This window comes from Cololabis saira, chromosome 12, assembly GCF_033807715.1.
Source record: "Cololabis saira isolate AMF1-May2022 chromosome 12, fColSai1.1, whole genome shotgun sequence".
In the NCBI taxonomy this organism is placed as follows: Eukaryota; Metazoa; Chordata; class Actinopteri; order Beloniformes; family Belonidae; genus Cololabis; species Cololabis saira.
This window is the reverse complement of record NC_084598.1, coordinates 42184138-42208662: the sequence shown is the minus strand read 5'-3', so window position 1 is coordinate 42208662 and position 24525 is coordinate 42184138. Positions and strand designations below refer to the sequence as shown.

Here is a 24525-nt window from a genome sequence, read left to right as displayed (position 1 = left end):
AGATTTATCTTCTCATTACAAGCAAAAAAATCTGGTTCCATTGGCAGATTTTTCTACTTATTTTAAGTGAAAATCTACTTGAAACAGGTGAAAATTGTTGTTTTTCTCCAGTGATGAGTCTTGTTTTAAGTGTAATGAGATTTTGTCTTATTTCTAGTTAAAATGTCTAATTTTTTAGTCAAAAAAAATCTCATTACACTTAAAACAAGACTCATCACTGGAGAAAAACAACAATTTTCACCTGTTTCAAGTAAATTTTCACTTAAAATAAGTAGAAAAATCTGCCAATGGAACCAGATTTTTTGAAAATGTACTTGAAACAGGTGAAAATTGTCAAATAAGTTATTTTTCTGGTAATGACTCTTGTTTTAAGTGTAATGAGAGTTTTTGACTAAAAATGAGACATTTTAACTAGAAATAAGACAAATATTCTTGTTAAGATTTTGAGTTTTTGCAGTGTAGATTTCCATTTTTTTCCTTGGCGTTAATTCTCAGATTATGTTGAAACTATAGGTGGAACTCGATTTAAAAAAAAAAAAAAAAATCGAATTAATTAGAGGCTTTGTAATTAATTAATCGCATATCAATATTTGACACGAGAAGCAACATTTTTCAATTTAACTGGATTTTAGTATATGACTGAATCATTGAATTGACACATAAATGAGCTTAAACAACAAAATTGTGTTTATTTTGATAACTGAGTGTTAACAAGTGCAATATGAATAATAGGAATATGATTGCATTGTCCACAAGGCACAAACTTTAATTCAAGTTAGCTGTATATTCAAGCTTTTTCAAGAATCTTTGTAAACTGTGTATGTCTTAAACACATTTGTTTTTGTTTAGTAAAATTTAAAAAATCCTGTTGAGTACCATGCATCAGTATTACGGGGAACTTATACCGGGAACTCGTGCAATGAGAAACGTTCCCCACTGTTTGGAGTGCAAAAGTAAATTGCGATTAAATGCATTATTTTTTTTTTGTCGCGTTATTTTTCTGTATTAATCGTAATTAATGCGATAAAGTCCCAGCCTTAGTTGCAACAAAAACCTGTTCTTTTGGGAATTTATGAAGTATATTTATTAAACCAATTAATACATTATAATGACTCAATTCAAATATAATGAGTATGAATCTTTTTAGCTGCTCACAGTGGTTGAAATGACCACAATCATCACGTTATATTTGCTGTTAGAGGTTCCACTCAACCTCCAACTGTGTTCATGAACCCAGAAACTCTCAAACTGCATTCACAGGCTGGAATCCAGCTGAAGTGACGTGTTTTTTTGTTTTATTCTGCTGATATTTCAGTGTCGGACAAGCACCAGTTCAAGAACGAGCAGGTGATGTACCGGTTCCGCTACGACGACGGGACGTACAAGGCCCGCAGCGAGATGGAGGACATCGATGTACCGGTTCCGCTACGACGACGGGACGTACAAGGCCCGCAGCGAGATGGAGGACATCATGTCCAAGGTGAGCACCATTCTAAAAACTAATACGTTAGTTCAAACTGAAAGGAAAAATAAACTCTGCAAACACTACAAGCTGGAATGAAGAATTGTTTATGCAGTTTTTAACAAGGTATTAAAGATTTAGTTGTTTGCACTGCATTGTTTTGTTTTTATCTACACATTTATTCAACATTTGAGTTTTTCTAGAACAGGGGTCGGCAACCCGCGGCTCCGGAGCCACATTCGGCCCTAGTGGCTCCTGGAGCTTTTTCAAAAATGTTTGACCTTTTTTTCTTTTTTTTCTTATTTTTTTCCCTTTTTTTTTCCTTTTTTTCTCTTTTTTTTCTTCTTTTTTCTTTTTTTCTTCTTTTTTTTCCTTTTTTTCTTCCTTTTTCCTTTCGTTTTTAATCTCAACATTTCGACTTTTTTCCTCAACATTTCGACTTTTTTCTCGAGATTGTACTTCAACATTAATCTTGACATTTCGACTTTTTTCTCTACATTTCGACTTTTTTCTCTACATTTCGACTTTTTTCTCTACATTTCGACTTTTTCTCGAGATTTCGACTTTTTTCTCGACATTTTGACTTTTTTTCTCGAAATTTCGACTTTTTTCTCGACATTTCGACTTTTTTTCTCAACATTTTGACTTTTTTTTCGACATTTCGACTTTTTCCTCGACATTTTGACTTTTTTCTCAACATTTCGACTTTTTTCTCGAAATTTCGACTTTTTTCTCGACATTTTGACTTTTTTCTCGACATTTCTCGACATCTCGCCTTCCGCCTTCATTCTAAGGCTTATACAAGACTTTTCATTTTTTGCGGCTCCAGACATATTCGTTTTTTGTGTTTTTGGTCCAATACGGCTCTTTCAACATTTTGGGTTGCCGACCCCTGTGCTAGAAAGAAGGAGTTTGTGTAAACTGTCACATACAGTCCCTGAAAGCACTCGAGTGAAAGAAAAGCTCATGTCAGAGCCCATTATCCTCCGAATACCGTGTTAATTTCCAGGCTGAAACGATAGCCCCGGGGCGACTCTTTTCATGCTCCACAGGCATCTCCTTCCTACTCGTTTGCCAAAGGTGTGTACGATCTGTGACTCAAGCGCTCTGGTTTCTTTCTTTCTCTTCCAGGGCGTCAGGCTGTACTGCCGCCTGCACAGCCTCCACACGCCAGTCATCAAGTACGTACCTGCCCTCCCCGTTCCTCCACGTTCCTCCCCGTTCCTCTCCTTCCTTCCCCCCCGCTCCCCTCGCTCCCTCCTGCCACTTATGCTAATGCCGCTGCCCTCCAGGTGCACGGCTGCATATTCATGACGGGCTCGCGTTGCCCCCGTGTCACCCCTCCCTGCAGCCTGTAGCCCTGCCAGGATCACCGGCCCTCCAACCCCTTTCCTTCTCATTGTTGACGCGCAGTCGGCTTTGAACTGCTGTACATTCACGTCTTCAGCGTCAGAGCTGGTAGAGTAGCCAAAAATTGTACTCAAGTAAAAGTACTGTTACTTCAGAATAATATGACTCAAGTAGAAGTAAAAAGTAGTCATTCAAATAATTACTTGAGTAAAAGTAAAAAAGTACTTGGTGAAAAAACTACTCAAGTACTGAGTAACTGTTGAGTAACGTCTGATTTATTTTTTTAACACAAACATTCAAACTGACAAAAGTACAAAATAATCATCTTCAGGCAAATTAAATCAATAAAATAATAAAATAAATTAAAAATAGCTTAAATTAAAACAACCTTAAAGTAAATTCAAGTACTTTAATACATAATAAAATAAATAAAATAATAACAGAATAAAAAAAATAAATTAAGCACAAGTAGCACAAAATTTCAAGCCTTTGTACTTTTCTTTTTTAACCAGGAAGAACTAGAACAAACATGAACTCATAGAAACTCTGTGTGTGTTTGAGTCTGTGTAAATGTGACAAAACATGCAAAAACAAACATTTTTACCAAAGAATCACCCAGTGATGTCATGAGATTGACGCGTACGTGGATAAAAGGGATAAAAGAAAAGTAACAGCTCAACGTAGCCTAATGTAGCGGAGTAAGAGGAACAGTTTCTCCTTCACAAATCTACTCAAGTAAAAGTAAAAAGTATAGTGATTCAAAACTACTCCTAAAAGTACAACATTTCCCAAAACTGACTCAAGTAAATGTAACTGAGTAAATGTAACTCGTTACTACCACCTCTGTTCAGCGTTCAGTGCAGCTCGAGGTGCCAGGACTTCATGAATGGATTTGTGTGAGAGAGAACGCTCTTAAAGGATTAAGATCCCACTCATCCTTTAGTCTTTATGGAGCTTTGGGTTTGTTGAACACATATTGATGAATCATTACATTTGTCAAGTGGGAGTGTGAATGATATTCCTTTCTCATTATCTGCTTTTATTCCTCATTATGCGGAGTATAGGAGTAAGGAGTATTAGGGCCAAACTAAGAAAAAAAAATGTAAATTACGAAAACAAAGTCATAATAATATGAGAATAAAGTCGTAAATTTACGAGAATAAAGTCATAATGTTGCCAGAATAAAGTTGTAATATTAAATATATTATAAATATATAAATATAACTTCACAAGATGCTCAATATTCAACATTTTAACACAGGGAGAAAATGTTAGAGTTCTCGTAAATTACCACTTTATTCGTAATATTACGACTTTATTCTCATAATATTACGACTTTATTCTCATAATATTACGACTTTATTCTCATAATAATACGACTTTATTCTCATAATAATACGACTTTATTCTCATAATATTACGACTTTATTCTCATAATAATACGACTTTATTCTCATAATATTACGACTTTATTCTCGTAATATTACGACTTTATTCTCGTAATGTTACGACTTTATTCTTGTAATATTACGACTTTATTCTATTACGACTTTATTCTCGTAATATTACGACTTTATTCTATTACGACTTTATTCTCGTAATTTTATGACTTTATTCTCGTAATTTCCCTTTTTTTTGTCTTAGTTTGGCCCCAATACTCCGTCGTTCTTTTCCTTTCACCCACTTGAACAGATAAATATTCATTACATTTATGAGTGTGATACTCATAAAGTTCTGCGTCTGCACGACCGTAAAGGCGTCACACAGCCGGCCGTGCTCGCCGGCCTGCACGTGCGCACAATGACAACAGCTATTAAACAGTCTGATAGCTTGACTGTATCAACCTTTGCTGGAGATTACTCCCATCATGGTTTCCCCGCGCACACGCAGGCGCCGGTAAACAAGCATTATTAGATGCAGACTCCGGCCTCATAACAGCTGACGCGGAGGATAATAAAGTCTGCAGCCGTCCCCGATGCCTCTGCATGCTGTTGTTTACGCTGCTGTTAGGCCATGAGTGCGCTTTGTCTTCCTCTGATGGCCATGTGGTGATGATTGGTGAGTCAAGGGAGGACAGAAGGCAAATTATGGAATATATCTCTGCATTATAGTCATTTTTACACTGCAAAAATCTCATTACACTTAAAACAAGACTCATTACCAGAAAAATAACTTTTTATTTGACAATTTTCACCTGTTTCAAGTAGATTTTCACATCAAATAAGTAGAAAAAATCTGCCAATGGAACAAGATTTATCTTCTCATTGCAAGCAAAAAAATCTTGTTCCATTGGCAGATTTTTTCTACTTATTTTAAGTGAAAATTTACTTGAAACAGGTGAAAATTGTCAAATAAGTTATTTTTCTGGTAATGACTCTTGTTTTAAGTGTAATGAGAGTCTTATTTCTAGTTAAAATGTCTCATTTTTAGTAAAAAAAAAATCTCATTACACTTAAAACAAGACTCATCACTGGAAAAAACAACAATTTTCATGTAGCCTAAGATTTGATGGGAATATTTCTCATGTGATGGAAAAATACCCCGTCAATGTTTTGTATTTTGCCTTCAAGCATTGCAAAAGTGATTTCTTTAATAATATGTCCTAGGGCTGGGCGATATATATTGAGATTTTAATATATATATTGATATATTTTCAAACATGATATGGTACGAGACAATATCGTTTATATCGATTTAAAAAAAAAAATATGATTTTGATATAGCATATTTTGTGACAAATTGACTTAAATGTTTTATTTGAGATTTGCACAAATGTTTTGTTATTTGCACAACTGTCAACCTCAGTGGAAAAGTCTGCCTGTTACTACATTGTATTAATTACACAGTGTATTTTAATTTAATTGTTATGCAGGAAAGGGATATTTGTTTTATTTTATTCAAGAAGCATTTTTATTCTATATATGCAGGCAGTTTATTTTTATTTCATTTGTTTTATATATTTTGATATTGTGCAGACCTCTGTTAATAAAGGAACCTGTGTGACATTTGGCACGAGGCTTTGTATTAAAACTGACTGACATGAAAATGAAGCTAACAGAGATGCTATGCTATAATGTTTTGGGGTAAACCCCAATTATGGCACAGAAAAAATATCGATATATATCGAGTATCGCCATTCAGCTAGAAAATATTGAGATATGACTTTTGGTCCATATCGCCCAGCCTTAATATGTCCCTCTAATCACTGCTTATGTTCAGCTAAGGGACTGAAAATACACATGGTCGGTCTATGACATCCCTCTGCAACACGCAGATGTACACAAACACCCCTCCCTTTTCCACCCCTCCACCATCATCTCTCCATCCATCTTTCCCTCCATCACTCACCGCTGACTGAAGTGTGCAGGGTTGCCGTCGGTGCAAACAAAGAGCTTTTGGTTTGAAGATAAATCCCATTAACACACAAAGGCGGCCGCTCCGCCTGCCAACCGCTCATTATGTAATATCACTCTGCTTTTTTTAATCCATCACTAAATTGCCATTGTAAGTTGTATCAGTCAATTACAAGGTTTATGTGAAACATAAACAGACACAATCTCTCCATCTGTTTTATTGAACTTCCAAAGTGATAAACCCCTCTCTGGTTTATACCGTTGAGAGGGAGTTTAGTGGGAAAAAAAACAAATGTTTTATTTTTTTTCAGTTTATTTGAACATAAGGAAAATAAACTAAAGTAAAGCAGGGAATAAAACCAAATGCAAAAGACAGACAATGTCCTTGTGCAAAAGGAGTGGGAAGAAGCCTGTGCTTATTATAACCCAGCCCTTTGCTACATCCATATACATATATACATATACCCATTATATTATGCTAAATATTCATAAGAGCATGTTTAGAAGTAGTTCACTTTATACATGAATCCAAATATTGCACAATATCCTATTTGCTTTTTTACTAAACCAAAGTCTACGGTGGCCGAGACCCGCCATTGCTGAAAATAAAAGAAACGCTGCAAACAAAAAGAAACGCTGCTGCAAATAAAAGAAACGCTGCAAATAAAAAGAAACGCCGCTGCAAATAAAAGAAACGCTGCAAATAAAATAAAAAAACGACGCAAATAAAAAAGCCACAACGGAAGTGAATTACCGGGGACTATTTTTGCCGACGCACCGGTGTTGCACATTAAAAATTACACGTAGCGACGTTGAACACTAACCTTTTCACTTATTTTCTCGTTCGTTGTTCTTCTTATTCCTCGCTCTTCTTATTTATTCCTTCTCACTTACGTCTTCTTCTTCTCCTCTCACGTAAAAAACACCGGTGCATCAGCAAAAATAGTCCCCGGTAATTCACTTCCATTGTGGCTTTTTTATTTGCAGCGTTTTTTTTTTATTTGCAGCTGGGTTTCTTTATATTTGCAGCGTTTGTTTTATTTGCAGCTGCGTTTCTTTATATTTGCAGCGTTTCTTTTATTTGCAGCTACGTTTCTTTATATTTGCAGCGTTTCTTTTATTTGCAGCGGCGTTTGTTTTTATTTTCAGCGTTTATTTTTTTTGCAAAGCGTTTATTTTATTTGCAGCGGCGTTTATTTTTATTTGCAGCGTTTCTTTAATTTTCCGCAATGGCGGGTCTCGGCCACCGTAAAAGTCACTACCAAACACATTCTCTGTGACTGTTCTACATGTTTTCATGTTTAATTTGCTGTTGTTTCTCCTTTAGGGACAGAGACTACCACCTGAAACACTTTAAATCGGTGGTGCCGGCCAGTAAACTGGTGGACTGGCTGATCCTGCAGGTAAGAGTTCATCCCACTTAGATCAGGCATCAGGGGCGATGCAACTTTAATACATTCACTTTATTTTTCTGGGGTGTATTCCAGTTATGTTGCAGTTTATTCCACCGTAAATAAAACTTCTCCCGTTTATTCTTCAGTGCGTAGATGAGAGTTTCCTCTTAAAATAAAAACCACCTGTCTCGTTTGTTTTTAAGCGTCAGGTGTTTTGTAGCCGATGACAGCAGACATTAACCCATTAACCCAATTCTTCTATCCTTCTTTCCTCCTGCTCTCTCCTTCCTTCTTCCTTTCCTCTTTTCCTCCTTTACTCCTTTTTCTTCCTACCTCCCTTTCGACATTCGTTCCTTTATTGCCGTCTTTGCTTTTCCTCCCTCCCTTCTTTCCTTTTCTCCATTCTTTCCTTCCATCTTTCCTCCCTTCCTTACTCCCTTTCCTACCTCCTTCCTTCCTTCCGTCTTTTCTCCCTTCCTTACTCCCTTTCCTACTTCCTTCCTTCTTTTCTCCCTTCCTTCTTTCCTCCCTTCCATCTTTTCTCCCTTCTTTCCTCCCTTTCCTACTTCCTTCCTTCTTTCCTCCTTTCTTCCTTACTTCCTTCTTTCCTTATTTCTCCCTTCCTTCCATCTTTTCTCCCTTCCTTACTCCCTTTCCTACTTCCTTCCTTCTTTTCTCCTTTCTCCCTTCCTTCCATCTTTTCTCCCTTCCTTACTCCCTTTCCTACTTCCTTCCTTCTTTTCTCATTTCTTCCTTACTTACTTCTTTCCTTCTTTCCATCTTTTCTCCCTTCCTTCCTTTCTTCCTTTCTTCCTTCCTTTCTTCCTTCCTTCCTTCCTTCCTCCCTCCCTCCCTCCCTTCTTTCCTTTTCTCCCTTCTTTCCTTCCATCTTTTCTCCCTTCCTTACTCCCTTTCCTACTTCCTTCCTTCTTTTCTCCTTTCTTCCTTACTTCCTTCGTTCCTTCCTTCCTTCCTTCCTTCCTTCCTTCCTCCCTTCCTTCTTTCCTCCTTTCTTCCTTCCTTCCATCTTTTCTCCCTTCTTTCCTTCCTTCCTTCCTTAATTCCTTCCTTCCTTCCTCCCTTCCTCCCTTCTTTCCTCCCTTTCCTACTTCCTTCCTTCTTTCCTTCCTTCCATATTTTCTTCCTTCCTTCCTTCCTTCCTTCCTTCCTTCCTTCCTTCCTTCCTTCCTTCCTTCCTTCCTTCCTTCCTTCCTTCATTCCTTCCTTCCTTCCTTCCTTCCTCCCTTCTTTCCTTCTTTTCTCCTTTCTTCCTTCCTTCCATCTTTTCTCCCTTCTTTCCTTCCTTCCTTCCTTAATTCCTTCCTTCCTTCCTCCCTTCCTCCCTTCTTTCCTCCCTTTCCTACTTCCTTCCTTCTTTCCTTCCTTCCATATTTTCTTCCTTCCTTCCTTCCTTCCTTCCTTCCTTCATTCCTTCCTTCATTCCTTCCTTCCTTCCTTCCTTCCTTCCTTCCTTCCTTCCTTCCTTCCTTCCTCCCTTCTTTCCTTCTTTTCTCCTTTCTCCCTTCCTTCCATCTTTTCTCCCTTCCTTACTCCCTTTCCTACTTCCTTTCTTCCTTCCTTCCTTCCATCTTTCCTTCCTTCCTTCCTTCCATCTTTCCTTCCATCCTTCTTTCCTCCCTTTCCTACTTCCTTCCATCTTTCCTTCCTTCCTTCCTTCCTTCCTTCCTTCCTTCCTTCCTTCCTTCCTTCCTTCCTTCCTTCCTTCCTCCCTTATGATAATGACATAAAAGCAGAGCATTAATTTATCAGATGTACTATTTAATCAGCCAGGCCTGGATGAGTTGAATCAGTCCCAGTTCTGTAATTGTCTCCGTTAGACGGTGAGTTATAATTCCCCCCCTGACTGTCAGGGATCACCCTCATCCCCGGTGCTGCAGCAGCGTGCCGGGTATGAGAGGTGTAAACAGGCATTGTGGTGACTGACTGTGTGCGTCATTGATTCTGTTTCCCAGGGAGACTGCTCCACCCGGGAGGATGCTGTGACGCTGGGAGTGGGGCTCTGCAACAATGGCTTCATGCACCACGGTCAGTCCACACACACACACACACACACACACACACACACACACACACACACACACACACACACACACACACACACACATGCATAAAGGATGGAGAAACACAACATTTACTTTAACTCTGTTTGACGTGAATCTGTTCAGATATATGGCACATTTTAAACAATAAATACGTCTCTTTTTTAAAACCACTACTAATTCCTGCTGGTTTTTGTGGCACTATTGTCGTCTTTCATTATTTTCATCCTCGATCCTGCGATTTCTCTCCCTCGCTGCTCGATTACATCATCTCGCCGCTTTATTGGGACCAGTCGGCTTCTCTGTCGACCCACAAAGAGGCAACGTTCTCCTCACCTCTGTTGTAGCCTGAACACGGGGTCAGGCCAGCTGACAGTCTTGCCGGGGCCCGGGACAAAATAATCTAAGATGGGCCCCCCTGCGCCCGGATCTCTCCTTCTCCCTCTTCCTCTCCCCTCTCTTTCTGCTCTTCAGGTTTTTATACAAGCTAATGGACGTTAACATTAGAGCTAGCCAGTTAGGTTAAGTTACAAGGTTGGTAAACGTTGTAACTGTTTCTTACCTTGCTCTACCCTGACTTTATTAATTCCAGCTTCACCGTCACCACCTTTTTAAAATATTTGTGTAGAGAATCTATGAGGCCTCTATTTTCTTCTTCTCTTCTTCTCTTTTCTCTTCTTTTCTGAGCACCGGACTTGTGCTGACCGGACATTTTGACCATTCTAATGGTTGAATTAAATCAGGGGCGTCAAACATGTGTCCCGTGGGCCGGAACCGGCCCCCAAGGAGGATCGATCAGGCCCGCGGGATAATTTAAAAGTGAAAAAATGCATAAAAGACATGGAATTCAAATTTTTAATAAGATGCAATTCCTGTTTTATCCGCTAGGGGCGCACTGTTTTGATCAGAGTAGAAGACAACAGCGGTATCAATGCGCCATCTGCTTCTTTATAAATCTCATTTAATCTTAAAGTGCATTACTATATTTTTCAATACCAATTAATTGTTAAAGTTTTGTGCCTTTGCACAATCAGTGGGATCAGTTGCAATGCACATATGTAAATGATAAAAGTAAATTGCACATTTGTCTAAGGAAATATGAGGTGTTCCATGAAATGTTTTGTAAAAGGAATTTTCATTGATTTCAACATTTTCCTAATGTTCTTGCGCTTTTTTACACCAAAACAAAGGAAAGACATGATATTTTGGGTGCGACTTCTATACATGCTATAATATAACATGTATGGTATAATTGTAATGGTCCGGCCCACTTGACATCTACCGAGGCCGTATGTGGCCCCCGATGTGAAATGAGTTTGACACCCCTGAATTCAATGATAACATCAAATTTTGATCAGCGGCCAAACCATTTTAGTGTTGGGGGTTCTTGACCACAAGGACAATTAGGAAGAAAACCAATAACAAGCTTTTATGTAACTCAAATACTACATATTCTTTCCACAAATAGGCATATTTTGAAACATTTTGAAAAATTATTCCATAATTTAATTAGAATAAAAAAAAAACAGACCCGTTTGTCCCCCCCTATCGGGCGTGCACGGGGCATCGTGCATTCTCATGACCAGTCTCAGTTTTGCAGCCTCTCCGACCACACTGAAGTGAAGGCGGTTCTTGGCCAGTGTGTTAAATGTAAACAGCGTTAGCAGCGTACCCTAACGGAGCTGTTTGGTTTAGCTACACAGCTGTCTGGGTCCGTCCGCTGAACCGTCACCTCGACTTCAGGCCTGTAATTGAATCTGACACTTTTATTGACTCACTATATTAACTAGAAAGTGAGACCAAAGTATGGCCGGAGTACTAAAGAAGCTGCCTGACAACACCTCGTCCTGATTTCCTTAGATGTACATGAGCACTTTTTTATTTCTTTTTTTTTAACTAAGGAAAAAAACAGTTTTGGGACCTTTTTTATACAGCCGTTGCTCAGTGCTCCAACACACTGGGACTATTTTACTGCTGGTTATTGATCTGTTGGGCAGCGGTACTTCATGTCCAGTCAGGATGTGCAGGTTAATGTTTGTATATAAATGCTTTTAAATCTTCTCTGTAATTATCTTGTTGACCACTCCCAGAGATTTGTTGCGGTGCTTTTCATCCTTTACTCACACCGAGCCCTCGTTACCATCTGTCTGAGCGCGTCACCTGCTCTCCCTTTTCCCCTGCCCTCCTTCAAGGTGGTGACCTCTCTGGTCCCGGCGCGGCTGCACTTCTCACCTCAACCCGCGCGTCTCCAGATCTTAGTCAGCACATCTGCTGCTCCGCAGCTTCTCCTTGAACTCTTCTTGATTTTTTAATTATTTTTTCTTTCTCCTATTGAGTTTTTTCTGTTTCTTTTAGACCAGGAGTCGGCAACCTGCGGCTCTTTAGCGCCGCCCTAGTGGCTCCATGGAGCTTTTTCAAAAATGTTTGACCTTTTTTTCCCTTTTTTTCATTCTTTTTTCTTCCTTTTTCTTTTCCTTTTTAATCTTGACTTTTTGACTTTTATCTCGATATTTTGACTTTTTTCTCAACATTTCAACTTTTTTCTCGTCATTTCGACTTTTTCCTCGACATTTGGACTTTTTTCTTGAAATTTGGACTTTTTTCTTGAAATTTTGACTTTTTTCTCAACATTTCGACTTTTTTCTCGACATTTCAACTTTTTTCTCAACATTTCGCCTTTTTTTCGACATTTCGACTTTTTTCTCGAGATTGTACTTCAATATTAATCTCGACATTTCAAATTTTTTCTCGCCATTTCGACTTTTTTCTCAACATTTCGACTTTTTTCTCGAAATTTTGACTTTTTTCTCAACATTTCGACTTTTTTCTCGACATTTCGCCTTTCGCCATATGCCCTCATTCTAAGGCTAATACAAGACTTTTCATTTTTTGCGGCTCCAGACATATTTGTTTTTTGTGTTTTTGGTCCAATACGGCTCTTTCAACATTTTGGGTTGCCGACCCCTGTTTTAGACTGTGAGCTGGCTATGCCGTGTATCTATCTATTCTACATTTATCTACCAGGAAGAAAATGAGGCGTATGAATCCCCATCACCCCAGTCTCTCTTGTAGACGTAGTCTTTACTCCTGTCACCGTGTGAGTGATTTGATCAGCCAGACTGTTCAGACGGAAACACATCTGTGCTGAACCGCCTTTGTATGTGGTCTGAATCCGATTAGAAAAATTGCATTTCATGCGGCTTTTGGCTCTTTCGGATGCCAAAACGTCTATTGCAAAACAATCTGGATGTACTGAAAATAACAGATTAGTGTCCGCCGAGGAAACGTAGCCTGAATAATCCAGGTAACAGCTGTAGTTTAATGTCTGCATCATTTATAGATACATCAACTGATACCAACGCAGTACCAAGCACCAAGGGTTTTTCCACATGTTTTATTAAAAGTGGCAGCTACTTAAATGGGTCAGATATGTTGTTGTGTTTCTTTCGGGCTGTTTTGGGTTATTTTTAGAGATGTGTTTCATGTTTGTCTAAATATTGGAAACTGGTTATTTATATTTAAAACTGTTTAAATAATCTGAATAGTACGATGGAGTATTAGGGCCAAACTAAGACAAAAAAAAATGGATATTACGAGAATAAAGTCGTAATATTCCGACTTTATTCTCGTAATGTTACGACTTTATTCTCGTAATGTTATGACTTTATTCTCGTAATGTTACGACTTTATTCTCGTAATATTCCGACTTTATTCTATTCCGACTTTATTTTCGCAACATTATGACTTTATTCACGTATTTTTACGACTTTATTCTCATTATATTATGACTTTATTCTCGTAATTTCAATTTTTTTTTGTCTTTGCCCTAATACTCTGTCGTAGAATAGAGTGTGTGTGTGTGTGTGTGTGTGTGTGTGTGTGTGTGTGTGTGTGTGTGTGTGTGTGTGTGTGTGTGTGTGTGTGTGTGTGTGTGTGTGTGTGTGTGTGTGTGTGTGTGTGTGTGTGTGTGTGTGTGTGTGTGTGTGTGTGTGTGTGTGTGTGTGTGTGTGTGTGTGTGTGTGTGTGTGTTACTGCGGTGTAGCAGTTTCCGGCCCGGCGCTGCCTGCAGCTAAATAAGTTGTTTTAAGGTGTTGTATTGCCACGGCCTTCGTGACTCAGAAGAAATAACTCACTTTCAGGCTTCGTTTATGTTGGCCTGTGTCAGTAGGTGTGGTGTGTGTGTGTGTGATAATATTGCCTTGGCTTTTGCTCATCTTTGGGTGGCAGATGTTTCTCGAACAGCTGGGTACCTTTGGCACTCAGAGTTGCCTGCACAAGCCCCGTTTTCACAGTTGCGTAAGAGAGCTGAACACCTACAGACGCACGTTAGAACTGAATCTATAAATGTTCTTTTTTTTTTTTTTTATAAACCTTGTCTGCACACATATTAATGATTGATACCATGTAGGTAAAAACCAAAGGCATATATATGTGCATTATTGCTATATTTAATATATATCCGCCTACATAAGCATACACATACATACATAAATATATACATACAAAGGGGGGGAAGGAGGGGGAGCAGAGGCCGAAGCCAGGAGGCAGGACCAGCAGAGCCGGCCCTGAAAAGACGCCCACGCTCCCCCACCGGCCATCCAGTTGACCGGGGCCGGCCCTCCGAGCCGGGCCAGGGCCCTACCGTACCTCCACGGGCGCCCCCGGCGCCGCCGGAGCCCCCAGACGGAATCTATAAATGTTCAATGTCCCAAACGTCAACTGATTTAACCAGATGGATATGAATGCTTTTGAATGGTGTCAATATTGTAAAAAAAAAATAACCAAAAGTTGTAATGTAATGATAAAAAAAAAAAAAAAAAAAAATCAAAAAAGAATCGATCTTTAGACATATGAATCGATTTTTAGGAATTAATATGAGAGTCGATTTAGAATTGGGAAATCGATTTTTTCAACACAGGCCTATTTGTAACTGTATCCTTCTGTATCTAAAACACATCACGGACATCAATAAATTGTATTAACTATAAAAAAGTGAATAACATGTCTGCCTGAAGCAGAGCTAATGCTGCTGAGCCACAGGCAGCCGGTGAAGGAACGCACGTCCCGATACATCTGCATTTTCAGTTGATCGTTTGTGCCTGTGTTTCAGTCTGAACTCTATTGTCTGGCCAGTAATAGGATTTCCAGATCCACTTGAAAACGCATAACAGAGCGTTTCTCGTGTCCTCTGGAGAGTCCGGATCAGGATGCTCTGGCTCCAGCCCAGATGTGATTTGGCTCCAGATGTTCCTCCTAGCATCGTCAGTAAACCAGCTAATTAACCGTTTGTTTGCAGAAAGATTTCCGCACATTCAGCTTCTGTCGAGTCCACTAACTCTCTCATTTGTGACACATCCACGTTGTAATTTCACTGTGAAGCACTTTGTTGAATGACTGAACTTAGTTATCCATTTTTCCAGCATGAACAAGGCAAACTTTGGATGACTATTGTTAAAATCTTGTTAAAGTTGTCTCTTTTTTTTATCGATGGAGTTGGACGAGCTTTTCTGTACCTAATTTTTTACTTTTTGCTCTCTGCTCACGTGTCCTCTTTGTATTTTTTTTTTTGTCCTCCCCCCCTTCAGTCTTGGAGAAGAGCGAATTCAAAGACGAGTCCCAGTTCTTCCGTTTCTACGCCGATGAGGAAACCGAAGGAACGAGCAGCAAGAGCAAGCAGCTCCAGAGAAATGACTTCAAACTCATAGAAAACATCTTAGCCAAGTCCCTGGTGGTGAGCCGACACATAAATACACATTTCATCACATTCAATGTACACTCGCTTGCACAAACTGTCAAATTCTGCCCAGAATTGTAGCTTCACACGGTAATCTGTTTTCTTTGGGAATAATGCCAATAATAAAATTAAAGCTGCAAGCAGCGATGAACGGGCCCTCGCACACACGGCCACCGCCCCCCATAAGCATATCAGAAATGACACCACCCACGACTCTCTACGTCAAACCATTCAAAAGTTATAGCAGACAATAGGGACAACCAATCAGAAGAGCAAGCCAGGTGAAAAATGTGATATTTAATGGTTTGCATTAATGGGCGTGGCCTAACGGCTCAACAGCGCCCCCTAGAAAACTTTGTGCCTCAAGCCCCACGATACGGTTTGACGTACATGCACGAAAATCGGTACACACCTGTATCATGTCACAACTTAAAGAAAAGTCTAATGGCGCCATGGCCGAAACCGAACAGGAAGTCGGCCATTTTGAATTAATCGCAATTTTCACCAATTATGGTCAAGGACTCAATACCGAGTCCCATGCCAAGACTCTCTATGTCAAACCATTCAAAAGTTATGGTAAATAAAAGTATTCTAGGGGGCGTTGTTGAGTCATCTTGCCACGCCCATGAATGCAAACCATAAAATATCAAATTCATCGCCAGGTCTGGTTTGCATGCCAAATTTGGTGACTTTTGGGGAACTATCAAATATGGACCAATCAGATGAAGGGGGGGGGGGGGGGTGTTTTGGCGTCTAGCGTCGCCACGGTAACGCTTTTGAAAGAGAAAAGTAATGCGTGGTGTCGGAGGATGGTGACACACATTTTGATGTATAACACACCTGGGTGCACGTTACGGTTCGGGCCGTATTAACTGCCGAAGGAATGGCATAAATTTTGCCAAAATGACACTATTAATTCAAAATGGCCGACTTCCTGTTCAGTTTCGGCCATGGCGCCAAGAGAGTTTTCTTTAAGTTGTGACATGATACAGATGTGTACTGATACAGGTGTGTACCGATTTTCGTGCATGTACGTCAAACCGCATCGTGGGGCTTGAGACACAAAGTTTTCTAGGGGGCGCTGTTTTGCCACGCCCATTAATGCAAACCATGAAATATCAAATTTTTCGCCAGGCCTGGCTTGTGTGCAAAATTTGGTGACTTTTGGGGCACGTTTAGGGGGAAAAAAGGCCCTCCTTTCGTCAGAAGAATAAAGAAAGAAAGAAAAATTCCTACAGATACAATAGGGCCTTTGCACTGTAAGTGCTCGGGCCCTAATAACAGCAATCACGATAAACATGGCACAAAGATGTTTTATTTAACTTTCAGTCAGCATAATCAACACTCTTATAAACATTATCGTGATTGGATGAGAGTCCTTGTTGACTGATATAGAATCTGAGACAACATGCTGTTATATGTGCACACATATACGTGGATATAGTTCGCTCTTTCATGCATTTATATGCAGAATGCAGCCTGTGTGCGTACACAATAGTCCCAACATCCTCCCACCCTTAAATCTCCTCAGAAGATTGGGGTCGCTCACAATAAGCGTGTCTGAATGGCTCTGAGCGCTGTGCATCTTAATGAGCGTTTGTTGGGAGCGTAATCAGATCATGATCAGCTGTATCGGTGATGTGTGTTGTGCCGATGCAGAGACAAGAAAATCAAACCTGGAGGAGAAATGTGTTGTCTCTGTGAAGATAAATGGAGAAGAAATAAGGAGCTGTGAAAGATCACACGTTTGGCTTGAATGTTTAAATCCTTTCTGCTCGTCGTGCTTTAGAGGAACTTTTAAAATACTGTATTGACCCAAATATTAGACGAGGTGTTTTTCCTTTTGAACACATTGAAAAGAACTCGTCGTCCTACATTTTGGATCTAGACCAGGGTTCTGCAACCCAAAATGTTGAAAGAGCCGTATTGGCCGCAAAAAATGAAAAGTCTTGTATCAACCTTAGAATGAAGACAACACATGCTGCATGTAGCTATATTAGTTATAACTGGGGGAAATTTTTTTTTTTCATTATGCACTTCGAGAAAAAGTCGAAATGTCGAGAAAAAAGTCGAAATATCAAGAAAAAAGTCGAAATGTCGAGAAAAAAGTAGAAATTTCGTGAAAAAAGTCGAAATGTTGAGAAAAAAGTCGAAATGTCGAGAAAAAAGTCAAAATTTTGAGAAAAAAGTTGAAATTCGTGAAAAAAGTCGAAATGTCGAGAAAAAAGTCGAAATATCGAGGAAAAAGTCGGAATGTCGAGAAAAAAGTCAAAATTTCGAGAAAAAAGTCGAAATGTTGAGAAAAAAGTTGAGATTTCGTGAAAAAAGTCTAAATGTCGAGATTAATGTTGAAGTACAATGTTGAGAAAAAGTTGAAATGTCGAGAAAAAAAGTCGAAATATCAAGAAAAAAGTCGAAATGTAGAGAAAAAAGTTGAAATTTCGTGAAAAAAGTCGAAATGTTGAGAAAAAAGTCGAAATGTCGAGAAAAAAGTCAAAATTTCGAGAAAAAAGTCGAAATGTTGAGAAAAAAGTTGAAATTTCGTGAAAAAAGTCTAAATGTCGAGATTAATGTTGAAGTACAATTTTGAGAAACAAGTCGAAATGTCGAGAAAAAAGTCAAAATTTCTAGAAAAAAGTCGAAATGTCGAGAAAAAAGTCGAAATGTTGAGATTAATGTTGAAGTACAATCTCGAGAAAAAAGTCAAAATGTCAAGAAAAAAGTCAAAATTTCAAAAAAATGTCAAAATTAAAAAGGAAAGGAAAAAGGAAGAAAAAGAAAAAAAGGAAAAAAAGAAAAAAAAGAGGGAAAAAAAGGAAAAAAGAAGAAAAGGATAAAAAGAAAATGGAAAAAAAAAAGGTCAAACATTCCTAAAGAAAGCTCCAGGAGCCACTAGGGCGGCGCTAAAGAGCCGCATGCGGCTCTAGAGCCGCGGGTTGCTGATCCCTGATCTAGACTTTTAATCACTTGGGCCGTTATGCCAGCAGCCTGAATGTTCCTGTTACAACCGGAGCTTTAAAGGTAACGTCACGGCGGCGCCGGGGGTTTGGAAGAGGCAGAAAGACGGCCGGGTCCCGAACTAAGCGGCTCAGAAGTCGGGCGAGCGAGGAAACAAATGTGATGAAGTGTTGGCCCCAACTTTAAACGCTGCGTAGTCGTGGAACAGCTGCCAAGCAGCGAGAAAATAGGATGTTACACAATGTTTTACACAGAGATGGAAAGTCCCAAAAGACCGCTTAAAAGATGGACGATAAAACAAACAAAAAGCAGCCGCTTCCCAGAGGAGAGATGAAGGATCGTCCATCACTCGAGCCGTGACTCAAATGAAAGTCTTGGAAATCACGCAGGTGACCGCGTAACCGTGACTGAGATTTGTTGCTCTTATGGGTTGTTTTTCTTTCTTCCAAAAGATGTGTCCTGATAAACGGGGGTCGTCTTTTATTGGGGTCAATACGGTACTTTTACTAACATCCTAGTTTTCTGACCCAATGGCACAGAGAGCGTCTGGCCATCCAGAGCCGTCTGGGAGATTTGCGAGGCCCCGTGCAAAATGGCCGGGGGGGGCCCAATTGCGGGCTATATGCATATATGGATCGGGTGTCTATATGCACAATTTTAACTCTCCAATTAGCAAAATACTGGATACCTTCCCCTGCCTCATCATCATCTCTTGCCTCGACGTGGGGCCTCGCGGCTGCTTGAGATCCCATCAGATCGGTGATTTTTGTAACAAATTTATCAAACAAGCCTTTCAGAGAGGCATTAAACTCTTACATTTTCTTTAGTTTTTTTCTTTTTTCATCCCCTGATGGAAATTTCCTGAATCTGTCTCGTTCTCTCGACATTGTGTGACAGTTTGTTCCACACTACACCCGTCTGGATCAGAGCACCTTGTGTCTGCGCTTGGTCTGATCAGTTGTATTGAACAACAGACACGTGCATCATTGCACATATATTTATTGATATGCACTAGTACACATTTAGCTCTGTAATGGAACGTGACTGTTGATATTTATAAGGGAAAAAAGGAAAAAAAAAAATAGGAAAAAAAAAAAAAACGCCCATAGCGCGAGGCCCCGTGCGGTCGCACGGTTCGCACACCCCTTGCGGCGGCCCTGTGGCCATCCATACCCATTCACTTACTGAAAACCTTTTCCATTAAATGGCTCTCTTACGCCTCCCATTCCGTTGTATTTTTTCCTGGTACAAAATGTACCAAACCAGTCACAAAACGGGTGAGGGTGGGCTTTTGATTTGATTTGATTTGATTTGATTTGATTTTATTTGATTTGATTTGATTTGATTTGATTTGATTTGATTTAGGGCTGGGCGATTTTGGACAAAAATAAAATCCCGATTTTTTTTTTTCTCTGAAAACCCGATTTTCGAATTCGATTTTTTTGGTAAAACTACAAAAGACAATGGAATAAATTGTTTCAAATATTTTATCTTTATTTTTAAAGAAAAATAGCAAACACATTATGAAGTGCAATTGAAAGATACTGTAAATCCTCCTTGAGTTTAGTAAAGTGACAACATTTACAATTTTCTTGACCAAACAAAGATGACTAGACGAACTCTGTCTGTAATGCAGCCAGCTGCAAAAAAGGAAAATCGATTTTCCTTTTTTTAACATCGTCTTGATTAATAAATCCGATTTAGATTTAAAATCGATTAATCGCTCAGCCCTAATTTGATTTATTCACACACACACATGTGAATTACTACTGTTGCTACTGTATCAAAAGCTTATGGTAGGAGCCAATGAACATAAATACATTAGACAGGAATGCATACATGTACTTACACTTATATACACACTTAACAATACAACACGCACTTTAAACTAGACCACGACTTATATTACAACATAACATTTCAAACACTTAACGTGAAACATTTTGTGGTCCAGAATTTTACATTTATATACAGGACTGTCTCAGAAAGGCGGTGGGTTGCCTCCCTCCTACTTCTCCCCTCTGTGGGGTTGCCGGTGGCCTGGGTTCCGGGTTCTTCCGTGTCGGCCTCGCAGACATGTATACACACACATACACACACACACACACACACACACACACACACACACACACACACACACACACACACACACACACACACACACACACACACACATGATCATATACATACACACATACACACACATAGACATACACACTGGCTTGTTCACCTGCATGCTTGCTCTGTAGTTGTTGGGGTTAGGTAGCGGTAGCGGTAGCTTAGCTCAGACTGCGATCAGATCTCAAGATTTGGGCTGATTGCTGTTCGTGTTTTGGTCGGCTCCGTGTCGGTTTTGTGTTTGTTTGTGTTTTTTTGTTGCAGATTTCCAGTGCTTGACGTGTCTCTGTGTGTTCCTGCTTCCTGGATTGGCAGTGGATGTCTTCACCCCCCCCCCCCCCCCCCCCCCCCTCATCATTCACCAGCTCACCTGTTTCAGACATGTGTTAATGACGACAGCCTGGTTGCTGCTGTCCCTCCATCACATTTCTCTGCTTGACAAGCAGATGTACTTTCTTCTGTGTCTGCTTTAACTGCCGCCTGGAAATCAGTCACATTCAGAGGAACCAGACTGATCCTTCTTGTTGAAGATGGATGGAATCAGGATAACTGGCCAACAGAACCAGAACTGGATCCTGGTTCATACTCCGATCAAACACTCGTTCTCTTCATTAGTGTCTGCATTCCTCCCGCCTTCCCTGTCATTCCACTGACATCTAGCATTCTTGGTTTGTGACCTGAGGCAGCAGGTGCTGGCAACACACACACACACACACACACACACACACACACACACACACACACACACCCCATGCCCCGTGCCCCCCCCCACAAAAAAAGAAAGAATGCACCAGGAGGCGTTGAAGCTCTCCCGGTTCTGTGTCCAGTAAAAAGGGGAAAGCTGTGGGAATATTCCCAGGATTCCATTCATGTTTGGGAAAATACCCTCCCACCGAGAGCATTCATCACATTCATCACCGTCAGACCTCCAGCGCACACGTCACCGCCATCAACATCAAACGCACAGACACTCCCGCTCTGTAATTTATCCCGTTTGGTCTTATAAAATGGATGTAGGTTAACTGTGTAATTATGTCTCACGTTAACTGAGATCAGTGGAGCCTGAAACAGAATGTGAACTATTTGGTTGAGTCCGTTATCGTCAAGGAAACCAAGAGGCATCACCAGCATCCTTCTTCACGTCGGGGAGTGGGAAGTAGGCACGCTATCTGGCCTTTCACAAGAGGTGGAAAAGGCTTGTTCCTTGATTAGCAGAACTAATCCCACCCCTCGCGCCTATTCTTCCTGAAGTCAGACGCAGGAACTCTTTATTTACTGAAGCCACGTCCTCTGATATAACTGCACAGATCCCAATCTTATCGGGGCTGTGCAGCAGGAAGATCCCCCCCCACCCCCCAGTAGCTTAACTAATGGAAACTTTAATGAGGTTTGCTGATGACAACATTATATGAAAACCTCGCCCCACTGGGGAATGTGATATGTCGACCGGAGAGCATCATCTAATACACACACATGTGTGTTTAAGGGATTTGTGATGGCGAAATCACCAGGATTGTCTCTTTTTTGTTGTTATAGTAACGCTCCTGGTTGCTTACTCATGACTTTGCGGCAAATAAAGACATTCAGATCTTGACAAGTGGTCACTGGCGTAAACGTGGGAGTAATTAGTCTGTTTGTTTTTCTCCCGCGCTAGATTCACCCCGAGGAGGAAGGCTACGGCTTCGAGATTGAAGAGAAAAACAAGGCCATTGTGGTGAAATCTGTCGCCAGGGGCTCACACGCCGAGGTAAACGCTCACACACACACACACACACACACACACACACACACACACACACACACACACACACACACACACACACACACACACACACACACACACACACACAGTGTGTGCTCTTGCCGCCACAGGGCGTTAGTTCCAGGAGGTGACGGCTGTCCGCCGGCTCCACGGCTGCTGTCAGTCTGTCAGTCGGCCTCTGCTCTTTTTGCAGGAGCTTCGACCCCATTGGTTCCAGAGTTGTTGCCGTGCATAAACGCAGCCGCTGCAGACCCGATGCTAGGGCTGGGCGATATGGACCAAAAGTCATATCTCGATATTTTCTAGCTGAATGGCGATACTCAATATATATCGATATTTTTTCTGTGCCATAATTGGGGTTTCCCCCAAAGCATTATAGCATAGCATCTCTGTTAGCATTTCTGTTAGCATTTCTGTTAGCATCTCTGTTAGCATCTCTGTTAGCTTCATTTTTTCTGAAGCAAACCCTTAAAAAAACAGTCAGTTTTAATACAAAGCCTCATGCCAATTGTCACACAGGTACCTTTATTAACAGAGGTCTGCACAATATCAAAATGTATAAAACAAATTAAACAAAAATAAACTGCCTGCATATATAGAATAAAAAATTTATTAAAATACGCTGTGCAATTAATACAATGTAGACAGTAACAGGCAGACTTTTCCACTGAGGTTGACAGTTGTGCAAATAACAAAACATTTGTGCAAATCTCAAATAAAACATTCAAGTCAATTTGTCACAAAATAAGCTATATCAAAATCATTAAAAAAAACATTTTTTTCTTCTTGTCTGCACACATATTAGTGATTAATACCATGCAGGTAAAAACCAAAGGCATATATATGTGCATATGTGGGGAGGGGGGGGTGACATCCACTGCCAATCCAGGAAGCAGGAACACACGGAGACACACGTCAAGCACTGGAAATCTGCAACAAAAACCACAAACAAAACACAAAACCAACAAAACCAATACGGAGCCGACCAAAACACGAACAGCAATCAACCCAAAACACAGTCTGAGCTAAGCTACCGCTTACTAACCCCAAAAACTACAGAGCGAGCATGCAGGTGAACAAGCCAGTGTGTGTGTCTATGTGTGTGTGTGTGTGTGTGTATGTATATGATCATGTGTGTGTGTGTGTGTGTGTGTGTGAGTATGCGTGCATGTGTGTGTACATGTTTTTGTGGCTATGTGTGTGAGCGTGTATATGTATGTGTGGCCAAATGTAACTGTGTGTGTGTATGCATATGTGTGGCTATGTGTGTGTATGTGTGCATGCATGAATGTATGAATATGTATACGTGTACGTGAGTGAATTTTTTCTTAAAATCGATATAAACGATATTGTCTCGTACCATATCGCGTTTGAAAATATATCGATATATATTAAAATCTCGATATATCGCCCAGCCCTACCCGATGCACACATGCATATGCATTTACCCTCCCAGAGCATTTCAAATATGGGTACTCCCACTTATTTCTGAAGTTCAGGAGAGAGCAGCCTGCAGAGGGGACTCGTCCCATCTGTGGTTGCACTAATGCAAGATGAACGAGGCAGCTATCCATCGTCTGTGTCGTCTCATCCACCTGTTGCATGACTCTGCCCAGACAGACGATGGACTCGCCTGCACGCCGGTGTTCTGTTCATGCAGTCTTTCCAGCATCTTCCTCCTTGACACCACGGGGGGACGAGACCCTGGTTGTTTCTGTAATTTAGATTTACCAAAAGGACCGGTGATGGAAGGTCTTTTTGCAGCACGTCTGGAGTTCTACTGTTTAATTTTACCCTGGATTCTCTGGTGTCCCTGTGGTTCAGGTTTTTCCTCAGAGCATCTGTTATTCTGCTCGCTGCTCTTCTTCTCAGTGACTTTCTGGTTTCTATCTCTTCTCTAGCTGCTTCCACCGTACAAAGTAGGCCTGTGTTGAAAAGATCGATTCTCCAATTTTAAATCGATTCTCATATGAATTCCTAAAAATCGATTCATATGTCTAAAGATCGATTTAAAAAAAAAAAAAAATTGTGTTTTTTTTTTTTTTTTTTTTTTTCCATCATTACATTACAACTTTTGGTACTTTTTTGTTTATGCCCAAAAAAGGAATATTTTGTTGGACACGAGAATAACTGGTGCCATGGTTTTGCCTTTAAATATGTTTAAAGGTATGAAAACATTAAAGTTTTCAGTTATAATTACATAAATTGTCTATATTTCTTTGCTTTATTATACTGTCTTGGGGTTACATTTGCATAAATGTTAAAAACCAAATTCTCATAAATGGGGAAAAAATAAAAGCGATTTCATCCGTCTCTGTTTCCTCCCTGGATCTG

General features: G+C 40.1%; 1 protein-coding gene across 1 annotated transcript in view; it reads left to right on the top strand.

Annotated features, from left to right (window-relative positions):
• The window catches only part of prex1 (phosphatidylinositol-3,4,5-trisphosphate-dependent Rac exchange factor 1), a 176035-nt gene that overhangs the window by 83065 nt on the left and 68445 nt on the right, over nucleotides 1-24525 (top strand). The window contains exons 12-17 of the mRNA XM_061734902.1: nucleotides 1316-1419; nucleotides 2594-2643; nucleotides 7493-7568; nucleotides 9533-9605; nucleotides 15205-15350; nucleotides 22084-22176. Of these exons, the coding sequence (XP_061590886.1) occupies nucleotides 1316-1419; nucleotides 2594-2643; nucleotides 7493-7568; nucleotides 9533-9605; nucleotides 15205-15350; nucleotides 22084-22176 (542 nt within the window). The remainder of the gene's footprint in view (nucleotides 1-1315; nucleotides 1420-2593; nucleotides 2644-7492; nucleotides 7569-9532; nucleotides 9606-15204; nucleotides 15351-22083; nucleotides 22177-24525) is intronic.